General features: G+C 43.6%; 2 protein-coding genes across 11 annotated transcripts in view; one reads left to right on the top strand and one right to left on the bottom strand.

Moving 5' to 3' along the window:
* The first annotated feature begins 107 nt into the window (after window positions 1-107).
* Window positions 108-7,572, top strand: LOC100881264 (cysteine-rich protein 1). Its single transcript, XM_003700752.3, has 3 exons — window positions 108-268; window positions 7,045-7,197; window positions 7,371-7,572. The coding sequence occupies exons 1-3, from the start codon at window positions 229-231 to the stop codon at window positions 7,412-7,414; spliced, it is 237 nt and encodes a 78-aa protein (XP_003700800.1). The 5' UTR covers window positions 108-228; the 3' UTR covers window positions 7,415-7,572.
* Window positions 7,573-9,014: 1,442 nt separating this feature from the next.
* sv (paired box protein shaven) overlaps window positions 9,015-22,441 on the bottom strand; it is a 214,429-nt gene continuing 201,002 nt past the window's right edge. For 4 of the 10 annotated variants that reach the window (XM_076533599.1, XM_076533603.1, XM_076533606.1 and 1 more), the window contains 6 exons: window positions 18,008-18,093; window positions 17,056-17,365; window positions 15,513-15,611; window positions 14,360-14,590; window positions 13,659-13,754; window positions 9,015-12,842 (listed from right to left, as the gene is read on the bottom strand). In XM_076533599.1, coding sequence (XP_076389714.1) covers window positions 12,613-12,842; window positions 13,659-13,754; window positions 14,360-14,590; window positions 15,513-15,611; window positions 17,056-17,365; window positions 18,008-18,093 — 1,052 coding nt within the window. In that variant the 3' untranslated portion in view covers window positions 9,015-12,612. Of the gene's footprint in view, window positions 12,843-13,647; window positions 13,755-14,359; window positions 14,591-15,512; window positions 15,612-17,055; window positions 17,366-18,007; window positions 18,094-22,441 lie in introns of all 10 variants that reach the window. The other 6 variants (XM_076533600.1, XM_076533601.1, XM_076533602.1 and 3 more) reach the window with 6 other exon arrangements.

The raw sequence follows: 22,441 nt of genomic DNA, 5'->3' as shown, positions 1-22,441 counted from the left end.
TTCAGGTGCACCCACACGCACGCACACGTCTCGTTTCGTGCTGACGCGACCTTAACACGCGGCTCTCGCGAGCGCACACACTCACACACGTACAACGACGTTAACACACGTTCACGTACGCTCAATCAACTGGAGAGTATCGCGTTACCTTGCAGAACTCGGGCCCAGTACGCGCTTGACCACGCTACGGAGAGGATCCCGTTCGCTTCAACTCCAGCTACTTTCATCATGCCCAACTGTCCAAAGTGCGACAAACCTGTCTACTTCGGTGAGTTTTCTCTATCACTTGTTAGGAAATTTTTAAGTATCGGCTGTTATCTATTAGAGATAGGTTGATGTCGGCTAGGAATGTTGGCGGAAGTTTGTGGAATTTGTTAGAAACAGAATAATGTGGTGAACTTGTGTTAGGGTCAAGCTTGCAGATATACAAAATGACTGTCATCTCCGAATAATATTACAATTTAACTGATAAGTATTTTTGGACATGATAAAATCAAGTCCGTAATCTTTTATTCAAGACAGGTCTTTCTTTGGAACTCAGTTTTGAAGATCATGAAAATTATTTTGTCAGTATTGTTGCTCAAGAATTTTATGTGTAACATTTATTATCAGTACACGTATGAAATAAAGTCACGTTTATAGATAATCGGGAAATAATCTGAATTAGTATAACATAACATCCGTGACCTTGAGATATCGAATCTTCTTCGCTAAGAAGTTACGTAATTAATGTCAAAACAATTTTAGCAGTGATAGGCTAAGGTAACGATAAATATGCAGTATCGTTAAAACGAGCAAAAGTTGTGTACTTGAGTATAGTTGCAGTAACTACAAAACAGTGTAAAGTAGTTACCATACAAACCATCTTCCCTTCTCTTTAAAAACTTTTCATGAAAATTCTAAAGAAAATCAAAGAAATCCTTGATGATATTCCACATGAAATACAGTAGTCAGAAAATCTCGCAGCAGTTAAAATGTATCACATCAACGAGTCCACATGTTTTTTTGTGTCATGACTCAACATGTTAATTAACGAGGGGAGTGTTAATCGACAATTATAGATATTGTTCGATCGTAAACGTATGACTCATTCACCTACTTCTTTTCGCAATTTCATCGATCACGAGAAGACGTTCACTCGTGCGATCCTGTTGGAGGAAATTCTCATGATGTTCAAGTCTATTACGAAACTAGTGTGCGTGAAATGACGACACCAATGATGTCATTGCACGTCCTCGCGGTCCACCTTGAGGAATATTATGTCAGCCATTCTGTAGCTTGAAACGTGAAGATCGGGTAATAGAAGACTAGGAAGGAAATTTTAAATAATTCGATGCTAGTTTCTAATGCGGTGTTTAGGTGACGGTGTGCCTATAAGACACCTTCGTAGGAAGTCTCAGTCTTAATCTGGAAACAATAATATTAGGAATTTGCAGGGATGGAAATTTGGAGATTTTCGGTAGAAATGTGGGACCTTAGGAATGTCGCAACATTTGGGAATTTGGGAGTTTAGGAATTTCGGACCTTGAGAATTTAGGACTTTAGGAATTAGGGACTTTGGGCACTTGGGACCTTGAGAATTTCAGACATTATAAATTAGGGACCTTGAGAGTTTAAGACCTTAGGAGTTTAGGACCCTGAGAACTTAGAAATTTCCATAATTGTAACTTTAGGATCTCAGGACATTTGGAATTTGGCAATCTGGATGTTAGGAGTTCAAGAATATAGAAATTTAATATTTTAGAAACTTAGAAATGTGAACATACAGAAGTTGCAAGGTTAGGAACCCTGAAAGTAGGACCTAAATTTGTACACAAATAAACCTAGAGCGAAACAATTCTTAGAATACCAAGAACGAAACAGTCCTCAGTGTAGTCAATCCACAAACAATTCTCATAGTTCACAAAGTCAGCGTAATAGTCGACGACGACGGTAGTCGTTTCGTTATCGACGAGGGTACGCGATTCCCGTCATCGACGAAGAGTCCAGCAAAGCGTCCTCCGATAACGTTATCGGCGGCCAATCGCGCGTTACGCTTCCCCTTTCGGCTTTCAGATAAACGGGGCCAAACGGGAACAGCCGCGGCCGAGGAGAACGATAGCTCGCGTTCCCTTCGGGCGAGTTCGCGCTGAGCCATCGTATTCAGAGGAGAGGTTCGCTTTTAATTGCGCGCTTCCTCTTTCGAGCGGCTTTTTAGACGGCCGTTAAAGCACTATTAGTGCTGAAAGCGGATTTTTCTGAATGCGAGCCGTGCGGCTGCCACGTGCATACGTACGATGGTATGCTTTCAGATCGGCGCAAGTAGGCGTGCGGAGATATAGATGCCGGGGCAACGGGCGAATTAGAGGGACGACACTCTTTTCCTTGTATCGCGGGAAAACTTTTCAAAGAGGAAGGGTCATTGGCCTCTAAACGCGCCTCTCGTGAATCAACCTGACTGCGTGATCCGAGAGCATGCGAGCATTTAGCGATTGCGCGGAAAAACCTCGTTGATCTCCCTTTTATGTCTTTTAATTAGTTTATGCAGCTTTATGTTTGCTCATTGCACGAATTAACGCTTATGTCGATAACACTCTGCAGATTACAAATCAGAATTGTAGTTATGCAAAGACTTTGGTGTTTCTTTACTGTGTATTGCGCCTCTGGAGCCCCTGGCGCGGTGAGATATCAAGACTCCCAAACTTTACAGTTGTATACTTCTGAAATTTCTAACTCGTCAAGTTCTACGCATCTCAAAGTCCACAACTTCCTTTCAAAAACTGATGAGAAAGAAAATTGTAATCTTGCTCCTCTCTTACGTCATGTTTCTCCTTCAGAGCCCCTAGCGCAGTGAGGTATCAAGACTCCCAAACTTCACAGTCGTATACTTTCGTTTCTAACTCGTCAAGTTCTACGCATCTCAAAGTCGACAACTTCCTTTCAAAAACTGATGAGAAAGAAAATTGCAATCTTGCTCCTCTCTTACGTCATGTTTCTCCTTCAGAGCCCCTAGCGCAGTGAGATATCAAAACTCCCAAACTCCATAATCTCATACTTTCGAAATTTCTAACTCGTCAAGATCTAAACATCTCAAAGTCGACAACTTCCTTTCAAAAACTGATGAGAAAGAAAATTGCAGTCTTGCTCCTCTCTCACGTTATGCTCCTCCTTCAGAGCCCCTAGCGCAGTGAGATATCAAGACTCCCAAACAGCCCTACGCTTCCAATATTCCAAACTCTCCACATCTCACAGATCTCCAATTGAATCAAAAACTTCAAGCTAGATGTAATTCTAAAAATCTGAAAGTACATAGAAAGAATGACCCGTTGGGTTCAATTAATCGTCGTCGCGCATTCCTGGGTGCAAAATGCAGCGGTTGGATACAGCAAAGTAACTTTTGAAGTCGTCGACGAAGTCCGAGCAAATGGCAGAAAGCGTCCCAGCGACGAAGGCACTCGCAGCTTTTTCCTTGCGCTTTCTTTGTTTCTTGCCGGGCGTTCTACGGCCACGTGCACCGCAAAGGTGGAAGCTTTTTGAGACGATCGTAAGAGATCCCGCGACCCTTTGAGAGACCGTGAACCCGAGCTTTGAAATAAACTACATTCAAATGATTCCGTGGCATTCGAAGGGCTGGTACTTCCTCTTAACGTTATCCGTCTTAATTTTTACGAACGCTTAATGAGACTTGGCGCAAACGAAGTTCAACCCCTTTGGCACGCGACTGATCTTGAACGATTCGACGATCTTGCTCGGCAAAACGGTATTTTCTTCGATTCTTCGCTGAACGTTTGATACGTAAAGAAGTTGAAGATATTCGAGTTGCTTTATAGGGCTTGATGCTTAATGAGTCACGAATAATGAATACCGTCGCTGTACCGATATTATCGGCCTCGATGAATTCGGCCGAAGGCCTTGAAGAGGTTTCAATGCCTCACTGTCCAATCTTCCTTCACTGCATTAATGTAAAGAATTTGTGAGGTTCGTTGGTCTAAACTGAGGACATTCTTTTAATACATTAACCATTGAGTCGTCCATTTCGGTCTCACCACATAACCAAGATCTTTGTTTGTACTGAAAGTATCATGTATCAAGATTCTAAGTACCGACGAATTTTTATCGATTCCACTAATTTCTGATAGCAGAACTGAGTCTGTTGGACTCAGTTCACCAGTTAGGTTTTATCCATTTTATTGCCTAATCAGCACATGAACACAGTCGTCGAAACTGGGTGTTTAGGAATGCTTGTAGAATTTGATATTTGACCGAACATCGTTAATGCTGCTCTCACCGATGCAGCGAAAGAAACAGGATAAAAAGGAAGCTCGAAGCGGGTCCATAATAAGCCACGCAGCGGAACAAAAAGTTCATCCAGTGGTTCGGCAAAGCGCGCATCCTGCTCGCGAGCCAGGAGCGGAGGCAAAAAAAGAGGAGGAAGAGGACGAGGAAACCGAGTCACGTTGCATCGAAAGCAACAACAATAAAGTGTCCAGCGGCGAGGACGGCGACAACGGTCGGAGACAGGTCGGGAAGGGAGTATCGGGTAATAATAAGAAGAACAGAGACGAAACAGGTTTGCAGAAGAATAGGCAGGATCTTCTGGGCGTAGAAGGAAGGCAACGGGAAACGAAGGAGCCAGAAACTCGAAGTATAGCTTCGCTTCAACCCTCTCGCGACTACGCGAAGAGACCACGAGAAGTTTTTCAGGGCCCTTCGAAGGTGGGGGTTGGTGGCAGATCGGCAGTTTGAAAGAAGGGAAGAACAGGCGGGTGGGCGGTGTAACGAATGGTCTACCGAGCAAATAAAGAAGAAGAAGCAGAAAAAAAGAAGGAAAAAGAGAGAAGCAGGGAAAGACCAAGGGGATGATGTACCGAGCCTATGCAATCAGCAGCCGCCGATTGTTTGGCGCCCGAGCGCAACGATCCGTGTACGGCACTGTCTGCCTTTTCGCGCTACCACTGCACAGCAGCAATGCTTGACGATTATGCACTCGCTTCTCCGCCGCCAGATAATTAGGAGTTAATTAACTAATGGCCCTTTATGCCAGTACCCTTCTTGCAAACCACCCTCTCTCTCTTCTTCGCGGTTCCATTCTCGATGCCCGATCCTCTTTCTCCTTCCTCCTTTTTCTCCCTCGCTTTTTGCTTCTTCCGCGCGTTACCTTCCTTCTCTCGTGTCCCCGCGTTCCCCGGGCTACCATCGACCCCTTTAGACCCCCTCGTTCGCTCGTGTCTCTCCACTCCTCGTCATTTTCCAATTCCCCTCGCTGGCACCAGCGTCCTTTGTGCTCCTCCTTAGACACGGAGGAACGTTTGAATGCCAACCACCAGCCCGCCACGGTCCAAGGGCTTTTTTGTCTTACCACCGAGGTTTGATATGTCGTAATGGCATGACGCACCGCGACGCACTCGCCGAAGAAAGGAACAAAATGATACGCGCTCCCGTCGCTCCTCTGATTTCGCGGGCCCTTTGTAGTCGCTCTTCTAGGCCGAGCATGCACGCAACAAATAACGCTCTGCTTTCCAGGAAAATACGAGCCACCTTTCTATCGAACTATGATGCTCTGATTGAAAGTCGCCCTGAATTTGCCTTGATACTCAAACGAATCACATTATTTCGAATTATTCTTTTTAATGCAAATTGCATAGTCTTTCAAGTCTGCTACGTATAATATTTTTCTGGTTTGTTGTTGGAATAAGTGAGTGGCTAGCAAGTGACTTCGGTTGCCAGTACGAAATACCCACGACTGAATTAAGCTCAGAAAATGTACGTCCGTAAAAATTTGTAATCGAGGCAAAACGCATCCGAAAGGCAGTTCAAAAGTAAAAGTACTCGAGAGCCATCGAGAGGATCGATGGCGGCGAACAATGAGTCGTTCGTCTCCGCTCGAAAATCCTCTCCTTTCCCGCGAACGGTTCGATCAGAATGCACTCGCATCCCCAAGCGGGACTGCGCGACGTCGCGCGAGCAGCGAACACGCGTCGGCCACCGTCATCAAGCCGTTCCATTAGCAATTTCGTAATTATGAAATTGAATGGGCGACTCCCTGTAGACGCGATCGGTGCTTCTCATTCATCGGAGGTGAGAACGCGAAGCACCCTGTGGGCCGTTCGCGAGAAAACGCTGACAAAGGGTGGCAGAGACGGAACGACGCCGCTTTACAAAATATCCGACGCCTACGCGAGCTGCGACATTGTGCAGGAATTCCCATGCGCGGATGCACGCACGATTTGTGCGGCAGGGTACCCGAGAAAGCTTCTTATGAGAAACATCGAGAAAGGGGTGAAAGGACGAGCCAGACAAGAAACTCGTTCGCGGCTGCCTTTTGTTTCGCGTCATCGCGCCGGGGACAAGCTTGATTAATCGAAAAGCATCTTGATCCTCGCGAGCCACACGAGGGAGAGGTGCCTTATTGGCGAGACGATTCAGAGACATCGAGTAGCGTGATTTTCCTCTTGTAATCTCGCTTAGCTTTCAACGCTCGCGTCAACGTCGGCCATTGTTCGATTCGCGATATCGTAACGAGCTGCAACAACAAATTTAACCGATCGTGCAAGATTCTACGAATGGAGAAAAAATATTGTGTGTTCTCTTAAATGTCTCTTGCCATAAGGTATAAAGTTTCTGATTTGTCACAGAAAAAATTTAAAAAAAAGGTTCTTCAATGTCTAAGTAAACCGTAGATAAATTTCCGTTGCTAAAAATACGCACGTAAAATAGTTTTGATGGGAAGCTATTTAGATAATAATTGTTATCCAATATACTTATTGCGTAATCCCGTGTCGCGTTTGTCGACAAGCGACTTACAGTAAAGTATGTAAATTATGTACGTACTTAGACCGGATTTGATAAAAGTACTTTCAGGCTTCTTTAACGGGAACGCAGCCATAGATGGACATTACCGATGTGGATTGAGGTCACGCGAATGTCCGATCGCACGTAATAATTTCCTCGTTTCCGTTTCGCCTGCTGAATGGTTCATCGATTGAGTCGAAAATATTCGAAACGTATTTCAACTGTGACGCGAAGGGGAAATAAATTTTATTGAACAGGAATTTATTGTTGCAGCCGAGAGGAAGACTTCTTTGGGCAAGGATTGGCATGGCGCCTGTCTGCGATGCGAAAAGTGTAACAAAACCTTGACACCTGGCAGCCACGCGGAGCACGAAGGCAAACCATACTGTAATCATCCATGTTACGCTGCCTTGTTTGGTCCTGGAGGTGGGTAATACGAATGCGATTAATATCGCGCTCTCGTTATATTGCCAAGGGTGGTTGCAATGGAGTTGTTATAAAGACCGAAATCTGGTGAATGTCGACATTCACATAGTCGCTTGGTGTATGTCCGAAATATTTGCTAAATAAAGTTATAATCAAATTTTTGTTACTTCTAGGTTTTGGCCGAGGGGGTGCAGAGAGTTACGTTTACAAGAAGTGAAGAGGACTATTCGACGTTACATACTTATTGTTAATAAATTCGCGTTACCTATTGTTTAGGTGTTACATTTAATTGTAGACATTTACCTGTGTATAAAAGTGAGTTTACACATGAGAGATGTGAGGGATGTATTATGAAATAAATTAAAAATTAGTAAATTCAGTTTCCAATAATTGCATCCAATGGATGTTTCTTTTCGACATCGTCAGTGTGTTATACTATGATATGAACATTTTGTACAATATCCCAACTGATGATTTTGTTAAATAAATAATACTTGTACCGATAAAATTTTGATTTGGTGACTCGAAGAAAATTTTTTGTTATTGTTTAGTCATTCCCTATATTATCGACGAGATAGGTTTAATGTGAATTGTATTAAACACATAATTTACATATTTGGACTCACTGAATGTATTAGAAAGAGCTTAAAATCAATATTAATAAATGTAGAAGTGATATATAGGGTATTAATTAATAAAATCAATGTAAATTGGGTTTTTAAAAAAATGGTACTGGTAGCGCCATCTCTTCAACAAACAGGGTGAACTACACACATTTGGAATTGTACTTTAATTAGTTCTCATAATGCACCACTAGATGGCGCCACATAGAACTGAACCCTGTAAGATACATAGGATTAGATTGCGAATGGTGAAAAATTTATCATAGTTTAGTAAAGTCTAAACAATTCAAAGTTAATTGTTCTTGCACTCCAATGTAAATCGATCAATTGAGCTAATGAAATAAACTAAATTCATGAAATTGATCAGAAACGATACACGTGGCGCCATCTGGTGGTAGAAGACGAGAACTAATTAACCTCCTGTTCCAAAAGTGTGTAGTTCACCCTGTTTGTTGAAGAGATGGCGCCACTAGTACTATTTTTTTTTTAAATTCAATTTCCATTGATTTTACAGCTTAATTTACTATAATATGTATTAAATTATATCGGAGCGTAAGTCTAGTTCGCTTGGGAATGCATATTATAGTAAATTAACGCAAAATAATCAATATTTATCGATTTTTATGAAAATGGGACAAGCAGCGCCATCTCTCCGGCCAACAAGGTGAAGTACACACTTTTGAAACTGTAGTTTAATTAGTTCGAGTCTTCTAACGCTAGATGGCGTATTTTTCGGTCCACAGAAAGAAATTTTTTGAAATATTAGAATTTATGACATTAATTACACTATTAGACCACTGTGCAGGTAGAATTGTTCACATAGAATAATTTGCTGCAATCAGTTATCCGTAGAAATCATGTAGTTTATGAATAAAAGCAATTTTTTATTTGAGGAGTCTGAGGATGCACTGCAAGATGGCGACAAGTGCATCGTTTTTAGTTTAATGATACAAAATTAAAAATTGCATAAAAAATCACACTTGCCCTTTCTTGCTAGTTAAATTAATAATTCTATAGAATTCTAATATTCTCCTGTACTAACATTTACATGTACTCAAATATGAAATCCTAATTTAAAATAGAACTCCAAAGTAAGCAACTCCAAATTGATAAATGCAAATAGACAGAAATAAATATCTCCTTAAACATAAAAACCACAGATGCTCCAAAAATTTGAAAGAAAAGTCACAAAAGTGATGTTTCATATAAACCTCATATTTATTTAAAAAGGATGTACAGAGTTTTGTTTGCAAGTATCAACAGCGAGACTCGGCAAGAGCGGCGCACAGAACAAGAATATCACACGGGATGAAATGACAGCTTAATAGAAAAAAAAAAGAAATTTGTTTGTTGTCTCGATTAAAAAGTTAAAAATCCACGAGGCGCAGCATTCAAGCCGAAATCTCGTTACCACGATTGTTCGCAATTGCGGGTGTACATCCCTTGAATGCTGCGCGAGAATGTGTTTTTACGTTTCGAACATCATCATATCGTGCTCTCCTCGTTTTTGCTACTCTTTATTATTTTTTCTCCTTGCTTTTTAGACTTCCATCCTATGGAAGCACGAAACGTTACTGCGATATTGCTCTCTCTCTTTCTCTCTAAACGGATTTCTTTGGCAAAACTTATTACACATAGGTCGTCGTTACAATTAATAAATAATAAAGGCATTAAATAATAATATAATAATAATGATGATAATATAATAATAATAATAATCATGATAATAATGAGAATAGCGATAATAGCAAATAGAATAAAAAATAAAAATAATAATAATAATAATCGTTAATAATCATCATCGTTACGATACTAGCAAATAGATTAACAATGTGAAGTACGCATTATTCAATAATTATAATTCCGACATGTGATCGCAATGAACGCCCGAATTCGTTTGACTGAACTTCGTGACCGTTGAACATTATTTTTTAATAAACGCTTTCCTTCCTTTTTACACGAAACAAGAAAAGATAAAAGAAACGTTTCCCTCTACGAGGTATTGCGACCGGAGAAACAGCGTGAACACTCGAATTCGCAGCCTCGAACTACCAACAGGATCGCAATTTCCCTCTCTCTCTTTTCTCTGTCTGTACCATTTTCTTCTCTTCAGTCGCCGCTTTCCACGTCCCCGTTCTTCCTGCACACGATTTTCACGACACGCAACGCTACGATACGACAATTCATAAACAGCAATTAGTCAGCGATGAGAGAAATCGCGGTTATTAACGATCCTTCGTCTGTTCGCGAGAAACGTAATCGCATGGGTTAGCCTGAAGAACGTAACTGGGAGAAAGGGACGAAATATTCTCGCGATCGGCGAACAGAGATCGATTCGAACGAGAAATTCGGAAATCTTGTCTGAGGTTCGGAACGATCTGAATCGTTGCGAGCACGCCTTGGATCGACCTTGTATCGTTTTCTTTTTCGTAAGTCTCGTATAAAATGCCGATTAAAAAGTAACGACGGAACGGTGAAAGACCGAACGAGTCGTTAGCTAAATGTTCGAATAAATACACGTTCCAACAGGATGCGGTTAAAAGAAAATCTAAGAAAAATCGACGTGCTTCGAAAATATAATTCGCTAATTACGAGATAACTGTTTAGCGAGCAAATCCATTTCACGGTGGATCTCTCAAGCGAGACGCGATGCGTTGATAATTCGCCGAGGCTGATATTTATGAAGAATAACTAATTAAAACGCTTTGACATATACATTGCACTGTTTTCGTTTGCATTGGTTAAAAGGGCGAGTGTAATAAAAATTAATAGCGAATTCATTGAATTAAAAAAAGAAAAAACGCGTTTGAATTCACGCAGGTGCAGTCACCCGAACGCGACTGCGCACGCGTCGCGCGCATGCTGCGCGAACCGAGATGCGCGTGACACGAACGCGCGCGAATTTCCTTATTAAGGTTACGAATTACCATTTCTGACCGTTAATCATAAAGAAATCGCGATCACGCAACTTCTACATTAAAATCTACCTTTGTTGGACGTTAATTATGGGTTCCGTGATAGTTTTTCTTCTTTTTTGATACGTTACGCTCGACGAGAAACAGGAAGCGACTCGACTTCCGTGGTGCACGATAGTGGCAACTGCGCATTGTTCACGGAACGCGGGAATCAGTATGATCAATCGACTGTCAAAAAACGGAATCGTTTCGTTTATCAAATCAATTAGAGGAAATATTTATACAAATATAAAAATGAGATGACATTGTTGATGGATAATGCGAGAAAAGACATTGGAATAATTAGAGTTGGGGACCGTCACGCGTTATATCGCTACACGATAGATTGCCACGCGTTAATTTCCTGCGCGTGGTATTTTCACATGTAGCATACGCACTAATTCCCTAACGCGATATCGTTACTATCACCGAATGTTAGTACGCATCTGTATTACATCTGTTGTATCACCACGCGTGATATCGTCCCTACTTACGCCAATGAGAAGGTGTATTTCTCGAGATTACAAGGAACGCGAAGCGACTTCGTTTCGCCTTTCACGCTTTCCCGCTTCCGTAATTTGCATTTCCTCGTTGCCGATTTTTTGCGCGTCCACGTCGATCCTGTGCGTCGCTCGCAAACTCGCGTTCGTTTACATTTATGTGCTGTTTAAAACCGCCATAATAAAACTCTGCCTTTGCCTTAGCTACGCGACGCGCACGCAATTCTCATTCGGCAATCCGTCTGTGGTCTTTGGTTTCTACAAAAAATATATATAATATCCTTAACAGTAATGATCGTTACGTCGATTCTTGATTTAAAAATCTCAATAAACTTATCCGTTATTACCTACTATATATACTTGTATCGTTTTTTGGGGTGGTACGGGGCACAGGTGGGGTTAGGTTCGGGTTAAGGGGTCGTCGTGCTTACTAGGAGAAAGAACGTGCCGTTTTCTTTTTTTTCTTTAGGGGCAGTTGACTTTGTCTCTGTTATACACCAGTGTATGTATATATATATATGCATATATATATATAGATTTTTCTTCTCCACTTTATATATATGTACACGTTCTAACGCCGTCGGTGACAAATGTGCCCGTCACACTCGCGGAGACGAATGTCCGGGCACATTTGGAGGGACGACCGTTCGGGGGCGTAGCGTAGAAATTATGCTAACTGAGGATCGTTAAATTAAACTAGCTACGATTTTTACGCGCACTCTACCAGAGTACCGACGCTGTCGGCCACGAACGCGGGAAGTTCGAATTTCTCGATCGCGTGTCTCGACAGCGTCATCTTTCAGTGTCGCTGGACCAGACACTCGTCGAGTAATTGCCGCTCGAATCACGAAAAGTTCATCGATATCGACGAAGCAACCTTCCCACGAGCGGAAGAGACTTCTCGTCGACGTAACACGATCGTCATCTGAAAAACGGACGATGTCAACGGCGCTCGATGGGACGTCGTGCCTCTTGATCGATACGATAGCGATCCGATGATCTTTCGACATGATCTGCAAAGTCTCTATCTCTCTCGCGATTGTCGCATCGATAAATGCGAATTTGTCAGTGCCACGCTGTGTACAGGATTCTGATGGCAACGCAACGTCTGGACGCGAACGGTGTCTGGCCAGTTCGTCCGGGCGTATTGTTTTCCCAAGCGGAAATTAGTCATGTCGGTGTTCCCGTTGTCGATCGCTCTCCTCGAAACCGGTTAAAAGAGATCATTGTTGAATTTCAGCGTGGTTCCTCAGTGATATGGCGTCCGAAGTCGTTGACTGGTGTTCCCACTCCAGGAAAACACTTTGCCCGAAGATGGTCTCCTGTATCGTCGTTCAATCAGGCCAGATAGAGATCGGTCGGCGTGGTAGTGTGGTCCGGCTTGGTGCATGCACTGCCGGTCGGCGAAGCCGCACTCGCGCCGCTGCTCGCCCTGGTTGCTGCCAAGGGCGACCGACTAGCCACGTCCGTGCTGTTCTCTGGACCTGCGTTGTTGCATCCGCCGCTCTGCTGCGAATTGTTGTGGGAAGACGCCAGCGTGTCCCCGTTGCAGTAGTAGTACGTAGAATCTGCGAGACAAGCTGGGATTTAGTTTCCTATCTACTACATTTCCTATCTTGATTCCATTTCTGCATGCTACGATTTGGAACGTTTCCTTTTTCCACACCGGACCGATCCCGTTCGACTCCACATTCCAGATGATTTCATACATTTTCATTTTCTGGTAAAGGAGGAATCGATCGGTTAAAGAGGGATCGATCGGTTTGGCCAGTAGAAACCTACGGTACAATTCCGATCGCGATCGTTCGAGGGTATTTCAACTTTTCGAGCGGCGACCATTTTGTCTCGGTTACGATAGTAGCGGATAGTTGCGAAATGGCGCTTTAGAAAGGGGAAAAGTTGAACACGCTGTGAAACTTCAACGTCTGCTACGGTGTCGGGTGCAGTGCACGCGTTACGTCACGTATAAGGAACGAGGCAGCAACGTATCGCGTGTCCGATAAAAAATTGTTTATTATTCCGTTCATTCTTGTAGACCGAACAACACGTTCGGCCCGCGCGCATTTCACCCAGGGGTATCGCGATCTAGAGGTACCTGCAATCGTCCGTTATGAAAGGCGAGCCGTGGCTACTTTAAAACCGGCCTGTCCACGATTCCGCGAGCTTTTTCTGCTTCGATCTTATCCGCGATATCTTGAAACGTAATAAAATAACAGCGGATTTCTTCAGTCTTAGAAAGTTAGATTTGAAGGGTCTTGTAATCGCGGCTGACCGAACGGCTAGTTATACGGCTCTACCCGTTGGGATTAGCCTATCAATGAGTTAGTTATTTGACATTTCGTTGACCCTAATCTAATCGGTACTCATACTCACTGTTTACTTACTGAGCAACCCGCTTGTCGCTGCTCCATAACCATAGCCGCTGTACGGTGCGCTCGAGTATTGGGAATATGCTGCGCTGTACGCGTAGTCACCACCACCTAAACAAATATTTAACACCGATTCGTTAGGTCAACAATTCACAATGCTGCTAATACAGATTGCTTATTGTAGAAATGTTCAACTCTGAGACAGACGTGGGTCAGTCAATTTGACACTGTAGTGTTTGAGAATGAACTTGGACTTAGATGAAGTTCACAAGTGGACCAACTACCTTCTGTTACACTTTCATTTTAAATTTTTAGATTTTTCAATTTTCAGTTTTAAATCTTCCAATAACTTCACATCTTTCTAAGAGTCCGCTGTCTCAAGATTTACAGGTCCGGTCCTGTATTTGGAGACCTCATTTTCTCAGTCCTATAGATCCTAAAGTCTCAAGTTCATAAATGTCCAAATCCCAAGTTCCAAATTTTCAAACAATTTCCAAAAATTTCCAACTTCCAAAAGAGTAGATCCCTGACGATCTACCTAATCGACCCACGTCCGTAATTTCTCCAAGTGCATATGATACGTAAAAACCGCAGAAGTGAGGCTGGTAAGTCAGAGCCCTGTGGTTCTGACTTACCCTTGCAGCACGTTCCCGCAGAAGGTATCGTTATCCTTTACGATAAAAAAGAGGAGCAAGCAGTCTGTGGTGTATACTCACCGGTGGCGTAGTGTCCAAAACTGGGAAGCATCGTGGAGTATGGTGGTATCGCAGATGCTACCTGCGGCTGAGAAACTGGCGGCTGCAAGACCGTCAGTCCGGGATCCCCTCCGGGGGTGTTGGGGGCCGTGGGGGTGGCGTTTGTCTCGTTCTGCAACGAAATCGGGGGACTTTGCTCGCCCCCTCCGGCCCCCACCCCCACATACGATACTGCGACGGTACTGCTCTCTGCTATGGCCATGCACAACACAACACAGGACATTCGAGTCAAGCACTAGCTAACGATCAGCGCCTTACGTCTAAAGCTTAATTAAATTGTCTGAACGGGATGACGGGTTTTGGGTCACGGTATGGGCTTTTGTTAGTACAGCTACCGCGTACTTGCGGCACGGACACTTTCTTCGAATGGCGAACGAGACCATGTGCGATTCCTTGACAAGTAATTGTGCACAATTATGCTGTACATTCCCGACTTTCTCTTTGTTACTCGGTTGATGGAAGAATAGACACGTATCTTCTTCACTATTTCAATTCATTCATATAAACTACCCCTATACTTCATTCGATGCATAAATCGAAGTTCAAAGAACACTGTCTCAGAGGATCAGTGAATGTTAGCAGATGTAATTTGAGGTTGATAATCAGACTCCATAATGTAACCATATCTAGCCCTTTGCACTCGAAGATAATTTTACTGTTCGCAAACAGCAACTTTAAAATATTAATTAAAATGTTAAATGACTTCTTTTGAAGTTATTATTTCTCCACTAATAATTTCCACTATTGTCTATTTCACTATGTTTATACATAAGCACTATTATAGAATTAATTAAATAATGCTTCTTTTAAATTATTGTATTAAATCGAATGGCGCCTCTCGAGCGCAAAGGGCTAGTATAATCGTACCACCATTTCAGAGTGATTGTGATGAGTTGTTTTTAAAAAAAGACACGTGCCTATACGATCCTATAATAGGTTATTCAAAGGGATGGGTCGAGGAACGATTTGTTAAAAACTCTTGTTCGACGTACGCGTCGTAATGTACAGAGATTAGTTAAAAAACGTCGAGGCTTTAAAAAAACTTGAATGGTGATGGCGCACAGGTGTACGCGAGCGCGAGCGTAAAGAAAAACTGAAGAGGTGGCGAACTCACCGGTGGTGTGGTAAGGAGACATGTTAGCCCCGTCCAATGTTTGGCTCAATTTTAGTTCTTGCATCGTCAGTGGCGCGAGCGGCGTCAAAGTACCACCTGCTATTAAGGGATCCCCATTTTTCCGTTATTGCGATTTCTCTATCGTTGGCTGGCGATCAAGGCGGAACGTCGTACGGCACGCGAAATCGACCTTTCATCCGGCGCTTCCGGTCACCGATACACGATTTAGGTCGATGTCGTAACGCCTTCCCGACACGCTTCCCGAATGGCGGGACCGAACTCAAGAATCTTTTCAAGAACGAAACTGTTCAGCTCGTACATATTAACGGCGAGAGCCAGCAAGCCGTGCAATCGACTTGGCCCGGCCGTCGTCGTTCTTCAAAAATTCTTCGATCTCCGCCCGAAGATCTCCCGATTGAATTTCATGAGATGAACCGGCCGTTACACGGCTCGCTTCGTCCGTCCCGAAAAGCGAACGCAAGAAATTCCGCGACGCGGCGTGACCGAGTTGCTCGCAACACGTGCCACCCCGAGCAAACTTCGTTCCGTGTGTATGTTCGTGTTTTCCGATCGCGATACGATCCGCCGTTGATCGGTCGCCGTTAAACGGCTCAAGAAAGACAGAGACGAGAAAGGAGCAGAGGCTAGACCAGTGATGGACAGACTGTTCAGAGATCTCGGGTGCCTACCGCAATCGGATGTGCGACAGAGGACCTGAACTATTTTCTTTTAGTTTTAAAAATGAACTAATTTGTCGTATCTGATATTTTATTCGTTCTAAAGGATTCAATAAAAGCTTTAGTACGTATAAAGGAGAATGTGCACATGTGTGCACTGGTTGTTGATAACTGTGACTACTTATCAGTACAGTGTCACGTGTCACTCATGGGACATATAGCAAGACTAGTGCACAAGTCCGTTGGATGCGGTCTCCCATCACTGGATCAGAACTAAGGGTTGTCTAGGAAGAAAAGAAAACTAGAGGGTTCCCTAATCACCGGTCTACGAACGGTTAGCGGGTGTCGTAAGCGAGAGTGATCGAGAAGAGTATAAGAAAGAGGTCGATCGACCTTAAAAGGAGAAACACCCTTAAAGATAAGAAGACCGCGAGAGACCACCAAGTGAAGCGTTCCGCCACCTCTTCTGGCATCGGTGCTGTTGCTCGGCACAGCTCATGCATTATTAAAGCCATGTATTTAGCCGATATGGGTATGCAAAGCAAGACGTAAGCCGCAATAATAAGCGTACAGGGAAGAGGGAAGCAGGAGGAGGACGAGTAAAGAGGTGGGCAAATGGAGAGAAGGAAGCTTGGATGAAGAAGGAGGGAGAGGACGGTGGTTTGCTGGGTCGACGGAAAGGGGCTTGGTACACACGCTTGGTTATTATGTATAAGAGGTTGTGGTGCACGCGCACGTGGATAACAACGCGTAGAGACACGCACGCACACAGGGACGCGCGTACTGTCCGGGATTTTGTGCGAAGGAGGGGTGTGACAGAAAGGAGGGTGCCAGGAGGGTGAAAAGAGAGAGAACGACTCGCTCACCTATGGTGCCCCCTATGGGCGGGGTGTAGAGATGGGGCGTTTGCGCTTGCGTCATCGTGCTGATGGTGCCCAGGGAGTCGTACAGCTCGGCGGAGGTGGCAATCGCGTTCCCGGGGAATCCTCCGTGTTCGTAGTAACCTCCGCCACCGCCACCTCCGCCGCCACCGCCGCCACCTCCGCCGTTACCACCGCCACCGCCACCTCCGCCGGTCCCAGCGCCGTTCGTACCGCCGCTCGCACCTCCGCCTCCTCCGCCAAGCTCGCTCAGGAGCTTGTGTTCGTCTTTGATGCTCCATTTACTCGACCACAGCTGCAACAGAAGCCGGATGCTCCAGGCAAAGTTCGAGTGTCGGGAGAACGGCTTTACGCGTTTAGGAGAAACGTCACAGATTCACTCGGCTGCCGGGATACTTTTCCCGATTCGCTCACTCGTTATCTTTTTGCCACTCTGTATTTATTTCAAACTTCTTACTACTTCTGCACTATTGCCTTGGTTAACCATACTTCGATCTACGTTTAAGTCTATTAACGTCCCAAATTAAATGAACAAGTTACTGCTTCCATAGCTACCGAATCACCCCCATCGTTTCCTGCAACGTCTGACCTACGGTGGTAGACCGCAGCGTGGTTCAGCTCCGAATAACGCTAAATGTGCACGAGCCATTGGTTCCGATCTCCCTGCGATCTATCTTGGTTCTAAGAAAGTCGCTATCGGAAAGGAAATTATGTCCAAAACAATTATCCCAACGAAATAATAACAATTCACTACATGTCGTGTCTGTATCATGGTCTAACAAAAAATCACCCAACTAAAAAATCTCCCTGACAGAATAAAACAATATATCATGACCAAATTAATTTGCAGTACGTGGACGAAGTCGAACCCAATATATAACAGCCACACACATACCACATTCAGAACGGTGTCCACATAATGACAGAAGATACGTACGTTCGAATACAATTGGTCGCCGTTGTAATTGCTTCTCTGTCTCTTCAAGTCGTCCTCGGGATGATCGTTCAGGTCTCGATTGTCGTCTGAAATGAGATCGACATCTGCAATGCGGTCTCGTGTCATATTACCGGAGGAAAATCAACGAAAATCGGCTCTTTGTGTTCGTATACAATTAACGGGATCGCGGTATCAAAGCCCCGATGGTGGTCCGCGTTGGGACACGATAATCGAGGGACACCGGTCCGCGAAACGAGTGCCCGACGAATTCATCTCCCAACGCGATTCCCGGTTTATCTGTGTCAGGGAACGTACGCGGCTCTCCTGTTGGCCGCGTATTACTCACGGAATCAAGACACAAATTAAACGTGGCCGCACGTGAAACTAAATTGAATCTGTCGGACGGATTGAACGCGCGGTTCGCGCATAGACGGTGTATGGCATTGATAGATAGAGAAACAATTTCGATTCCATTATATGTCTTTATTATCTCCTGGCCATCCCGTCGCGTCGGTTTAATATAGAAACAAGTACATACGTGCCAGCGTTGGAACATCGCTGGATAAATGGTGTGGGTTTCGAGACTGGGGATGTTCGACACTGATGTGCTCTTTTGGACGCAGGAGTACACGGTTTTAGGGGTGTGAAGATTTCCAGGTATAGGAATGTGATGTACAGATTGGTGGATAAGAGTTTCGGGGTTATAGGGATTTGGGGGACAAGGATTAGGGAATATAGTAATTCGCGGATATCCAAATTTGGGAGTGCAAGTATGACGAATAGGAATTTGGGGCTGTGGATTGTGGAGGATATGTGGATTCGGAGACGTGGGAATTTGGGGGTATGAAGATTTGGGAGTGCAAGGATTCGGCGATGTAGGCTTTCGACGATACAGAAATTCAGGGATATAGAAATTCGGAGATGTAGAAATCTGGGGTTGCGAGGATTCGAAGGTATAGGTACTCGGAAATGCAGGATTATGGGGTCGCAAGGATTCGGTGATGTAGGCTTTCGACTATATAGAAATTCGGAGATGTAGAAATCTGGGGTTGCGAAGATTCGAAGGTATAGGTACTCGGAAATGCAGGATTTTGGGGTATGAGGATTTGGGAGTGCAAGGATTCGGCGATGTAGGCTTTCGACTATATAGAAATTCAGGAATATAGAAATTCGGAGATGTAGAAATCTGGGGTTGCGAGGATTCGAAGATATAGGTACTCGGAGATGCAGGATTTTGGGGTATGAGGATTTGGGGTCGCAAGGATTCGACATAGGAGACATAAAATCTCGGAGATATATAAATTGTTAAATATAAGATTTCGAGGAGGTATAGGCACTTGGAGGTGCAAAGACTCTGACATATAGAGGTCTGGCAACCTTAGAGTCTTCAGAGGCAGAAGTATCTGAAGGCACATACAGGGTGTATAAAAAAGGTCGGAACCCTTGAATATTTCGAAAAATATAAGTTTTATCAAAAAATGTTTCAGACAAAAGTTGTAGGGTTTAAAAAGTTCTATTTACTGGCAATATCATTTTGACCTTGAAGAGTCACTGGAAGGTCACTTTAATTTTTTTAAATGGAACTCCTTATATATTTTTGCATATTCTTGTAGCTTACCTCAAGAGCTTTTTAAAACTCTATGATAAAGTTTTTTTTGATTAAGAACTCTTTGAGTTATTAAGGTTTGAAGGTTCCAATATTTTGAAAAATTACAAAATATCTTACAAAATATTCATTTTTCAATAATCTTACCCTAATACTTTTATGCACAGAATAATGAGATAAATTGACTGGCGTAAAGAAAATTAATTAATTAATTATTGAAAATTTATTTACTTATTTTTTTTTAAACAATTGTGTATTTTCTTTAGAAACATTTTTGATAAAACTTATATTTTTCGAAATATTCAAGGGTTCCGACCTTTTTTATACACCCTGTATATTTGGAGATACACTTCAATATAGAGATCCATCGATATAGAAATTCAAAGATAAAATAATTCATATATACAGAAAATAGTATCCTACAGAGTATCCCGGGTTACAGGTACGCAGGAGATCCCAGATACAGGGAGCATAGACGGTGTACGGCATTGATAGAGAAACAATTTCGGATCCATTATACGTCTTTATTATCTCCCGTCCATCCTGGCGGTTTAATATAGAAACAAGCACGTGGTATGAGTGTCGGATCGGTGGATAAGTGGTATGGGTTTCATCGAGTGGGTGGGGAGGATGTTGGACACCGGTGTACCCTTTTAGTGGCCGCCGCGAGGGTGGTGGACAGGGAAGGACGAAACTGACCGACGATTCCAGCCGGAGACCGGGGTGGGGAGGGAAAAACGGACGAGGTAGGGGTAGATGGTCCAACGTTTGGGTATCTCGAATAATTAAATGACCATCCGAGGGTAGATGGGTGGAGTAGGTAGCATAGGGCTCGTTAAACCTCCCTGTCAAGTTGTGATTGTCCGGCAGGCCGACGGTCCCGACCATTCGAGCGGCAGGGTTTGTTCCTGGACCGCTATAAAACCCCCGTTTCAAACACGCCGCGTCCGGGGTACCGTGGCTTTCCATGAACTTGCTCGAATTTTACGATTCGATCGGCCGAGTTAATCGTGCTCTCTGGTATCTACAGAGCGGACGTTGCTTCTCGTGTAACGTTGCAACGCGATTTCATTAGAGTTTAGGACGCGTACGTGGATTCGTTTAATGGCTCTCGTTTGGCCGGAACGCAAGAACCTCAATTAGGGATGCAGCATCAAGTTCAATATCCTATTCTACTCAGAATTCTGATACAACTTTTATCACCGAATATATTTGGTACTTCACTATTTCTTCTTTTTCGCTATACGTCTTTAAACAAATAATAAATATTAGGTTTTAGATAAACGTAATCAGGGTTGTGACAGAACGACAGCACCAGAGGTGAAGTCCACATGTCATCACATGGTCAAACTGATGTAACATGATCTAATTTAATTTGATCGACAATTTTGTCGTTTGAATCTATTCTTGCTCAAATATCAAATGTGACATGGACTGAAACTTCAATCTATATTCAGCTAATAAATGAAGTTATTTAATTAGTAATAAGTTACGTATCAGATTGTGTTTGTCGTTAAAATAAATATATCAAACGATAGTTGTAAAGAGTTTGGATTCGAACCAGTTCACAATAAAAGCCGAGAGTAAAAGGGAGATTATTACATCTTTCGTCGGTCGAAGTTCATCGATAGGCCGATAAATTTATCGGGCCGAATCGTGCGGCACGCGTTATGCTGTCTAATGCAAATTCTTGTAGCTATTGCAAAATTACGGTCACTGGTGCTCGACAGATTTGACAGTGGTTGAGTTATGGCGGAAGGAAGGTCAGCGTTTCTGCCCCCCTCGAAAAGAGCACTAAATCGAATAATTCGATTGATGTCCGTGAGGGCAAAACGTACGCGAGTAAGCGAGCGTTCGCGTTATTCGAAAGCAATTGAGTCAATGTTAAGCAATACAATACACGGGTAATAATGGACTCTGGGGTGAATCTGGTCCCGGTGTGTCCCCTATATCCAACGTCCACGAATATAGGGTGGGACACGACGGCCTTTTGGATTCTGTATGGGGCAAAAGCGCGCAGATGTAACGCGACAACAAACAGCCCCGATAGATTGCAATGCTTCCCTCGAGAGGTTGTTCGTAAATTCGTAATAAGCCCCGGGGATTCTTCGATTCGAGGCCGCCTTAGCTGTACCGAACACATAAATAACGATGTCACTGATTTCGCAAGTTCCCAAGAATCCCTGTTTTCGATCACCGTCGCGAATAACTTTATCCATTCGAAACGATTGCCATTATTATTACAGAGCGATCCTAACCTCTCAAATATATGGACTCTCAAACATATCGAACCTTACGATAGCCTTTGAATCAGTTTCTTCATCAAACACTATCCACAATATCTTCCAGTATCATATCTACCAATTCCACAATAAATTTTTCTACCCCTAAAAATAGTTCTTTCTAACCTTTTTCTAACCTTTCTTCCAAAAGTACCATTTTGTCGAAAGGTCAAGTCAAACCGAATTCCAGCGATTACAAAACAAAAAGGAAATATCTGCGGTTTCTCGAAGAAGTAAAAAAACAGTAGAATACCGATCGGTTCCACATATCGTGGCGATGTTCCGGTTGTTTCGCGAGCTTATCATCCGGCGAGCATCGGATGCGTACAATGTATCGCGCGCGCGTTCACCGCAAGGTGTTGCTCGTTGAAATTCCAGCCGGTTAAGAGGCGCGCGGATACATCGATGATCTCCCTGGAGGACAGGGAGACTAATGTGTCGTTGGGTCCCGGATAGAAGCCGCTGTGGTCTGTGAAGTTTATAATCTAATACGCGTACCCTCGCCAGGCCGCAAAACACTGAGTGCTCTTGCCGCGGACGCGACCA

The sequence above is a fragment of the Megachile rotundata genome, chromosome 7, assembly GCF_050947335.1.
Source record: "Megachile rotundata isolate GNS110a chromosome 7, iyMegRotu1, whole genome shotgun sequence".
Taxonomy (NCBI): domain Eukaryota; kingdom Metazoa; phylum Arthropoda; class Insecta; order Hymenoptera; family Megachilidae; genus Megachile; species Megachile rotundata.
The sequence above is the reverse complement of the archived record's forward strand: the minus strand, read 5'-3'. Positions and strand labels throughout refer to the sequence as shown.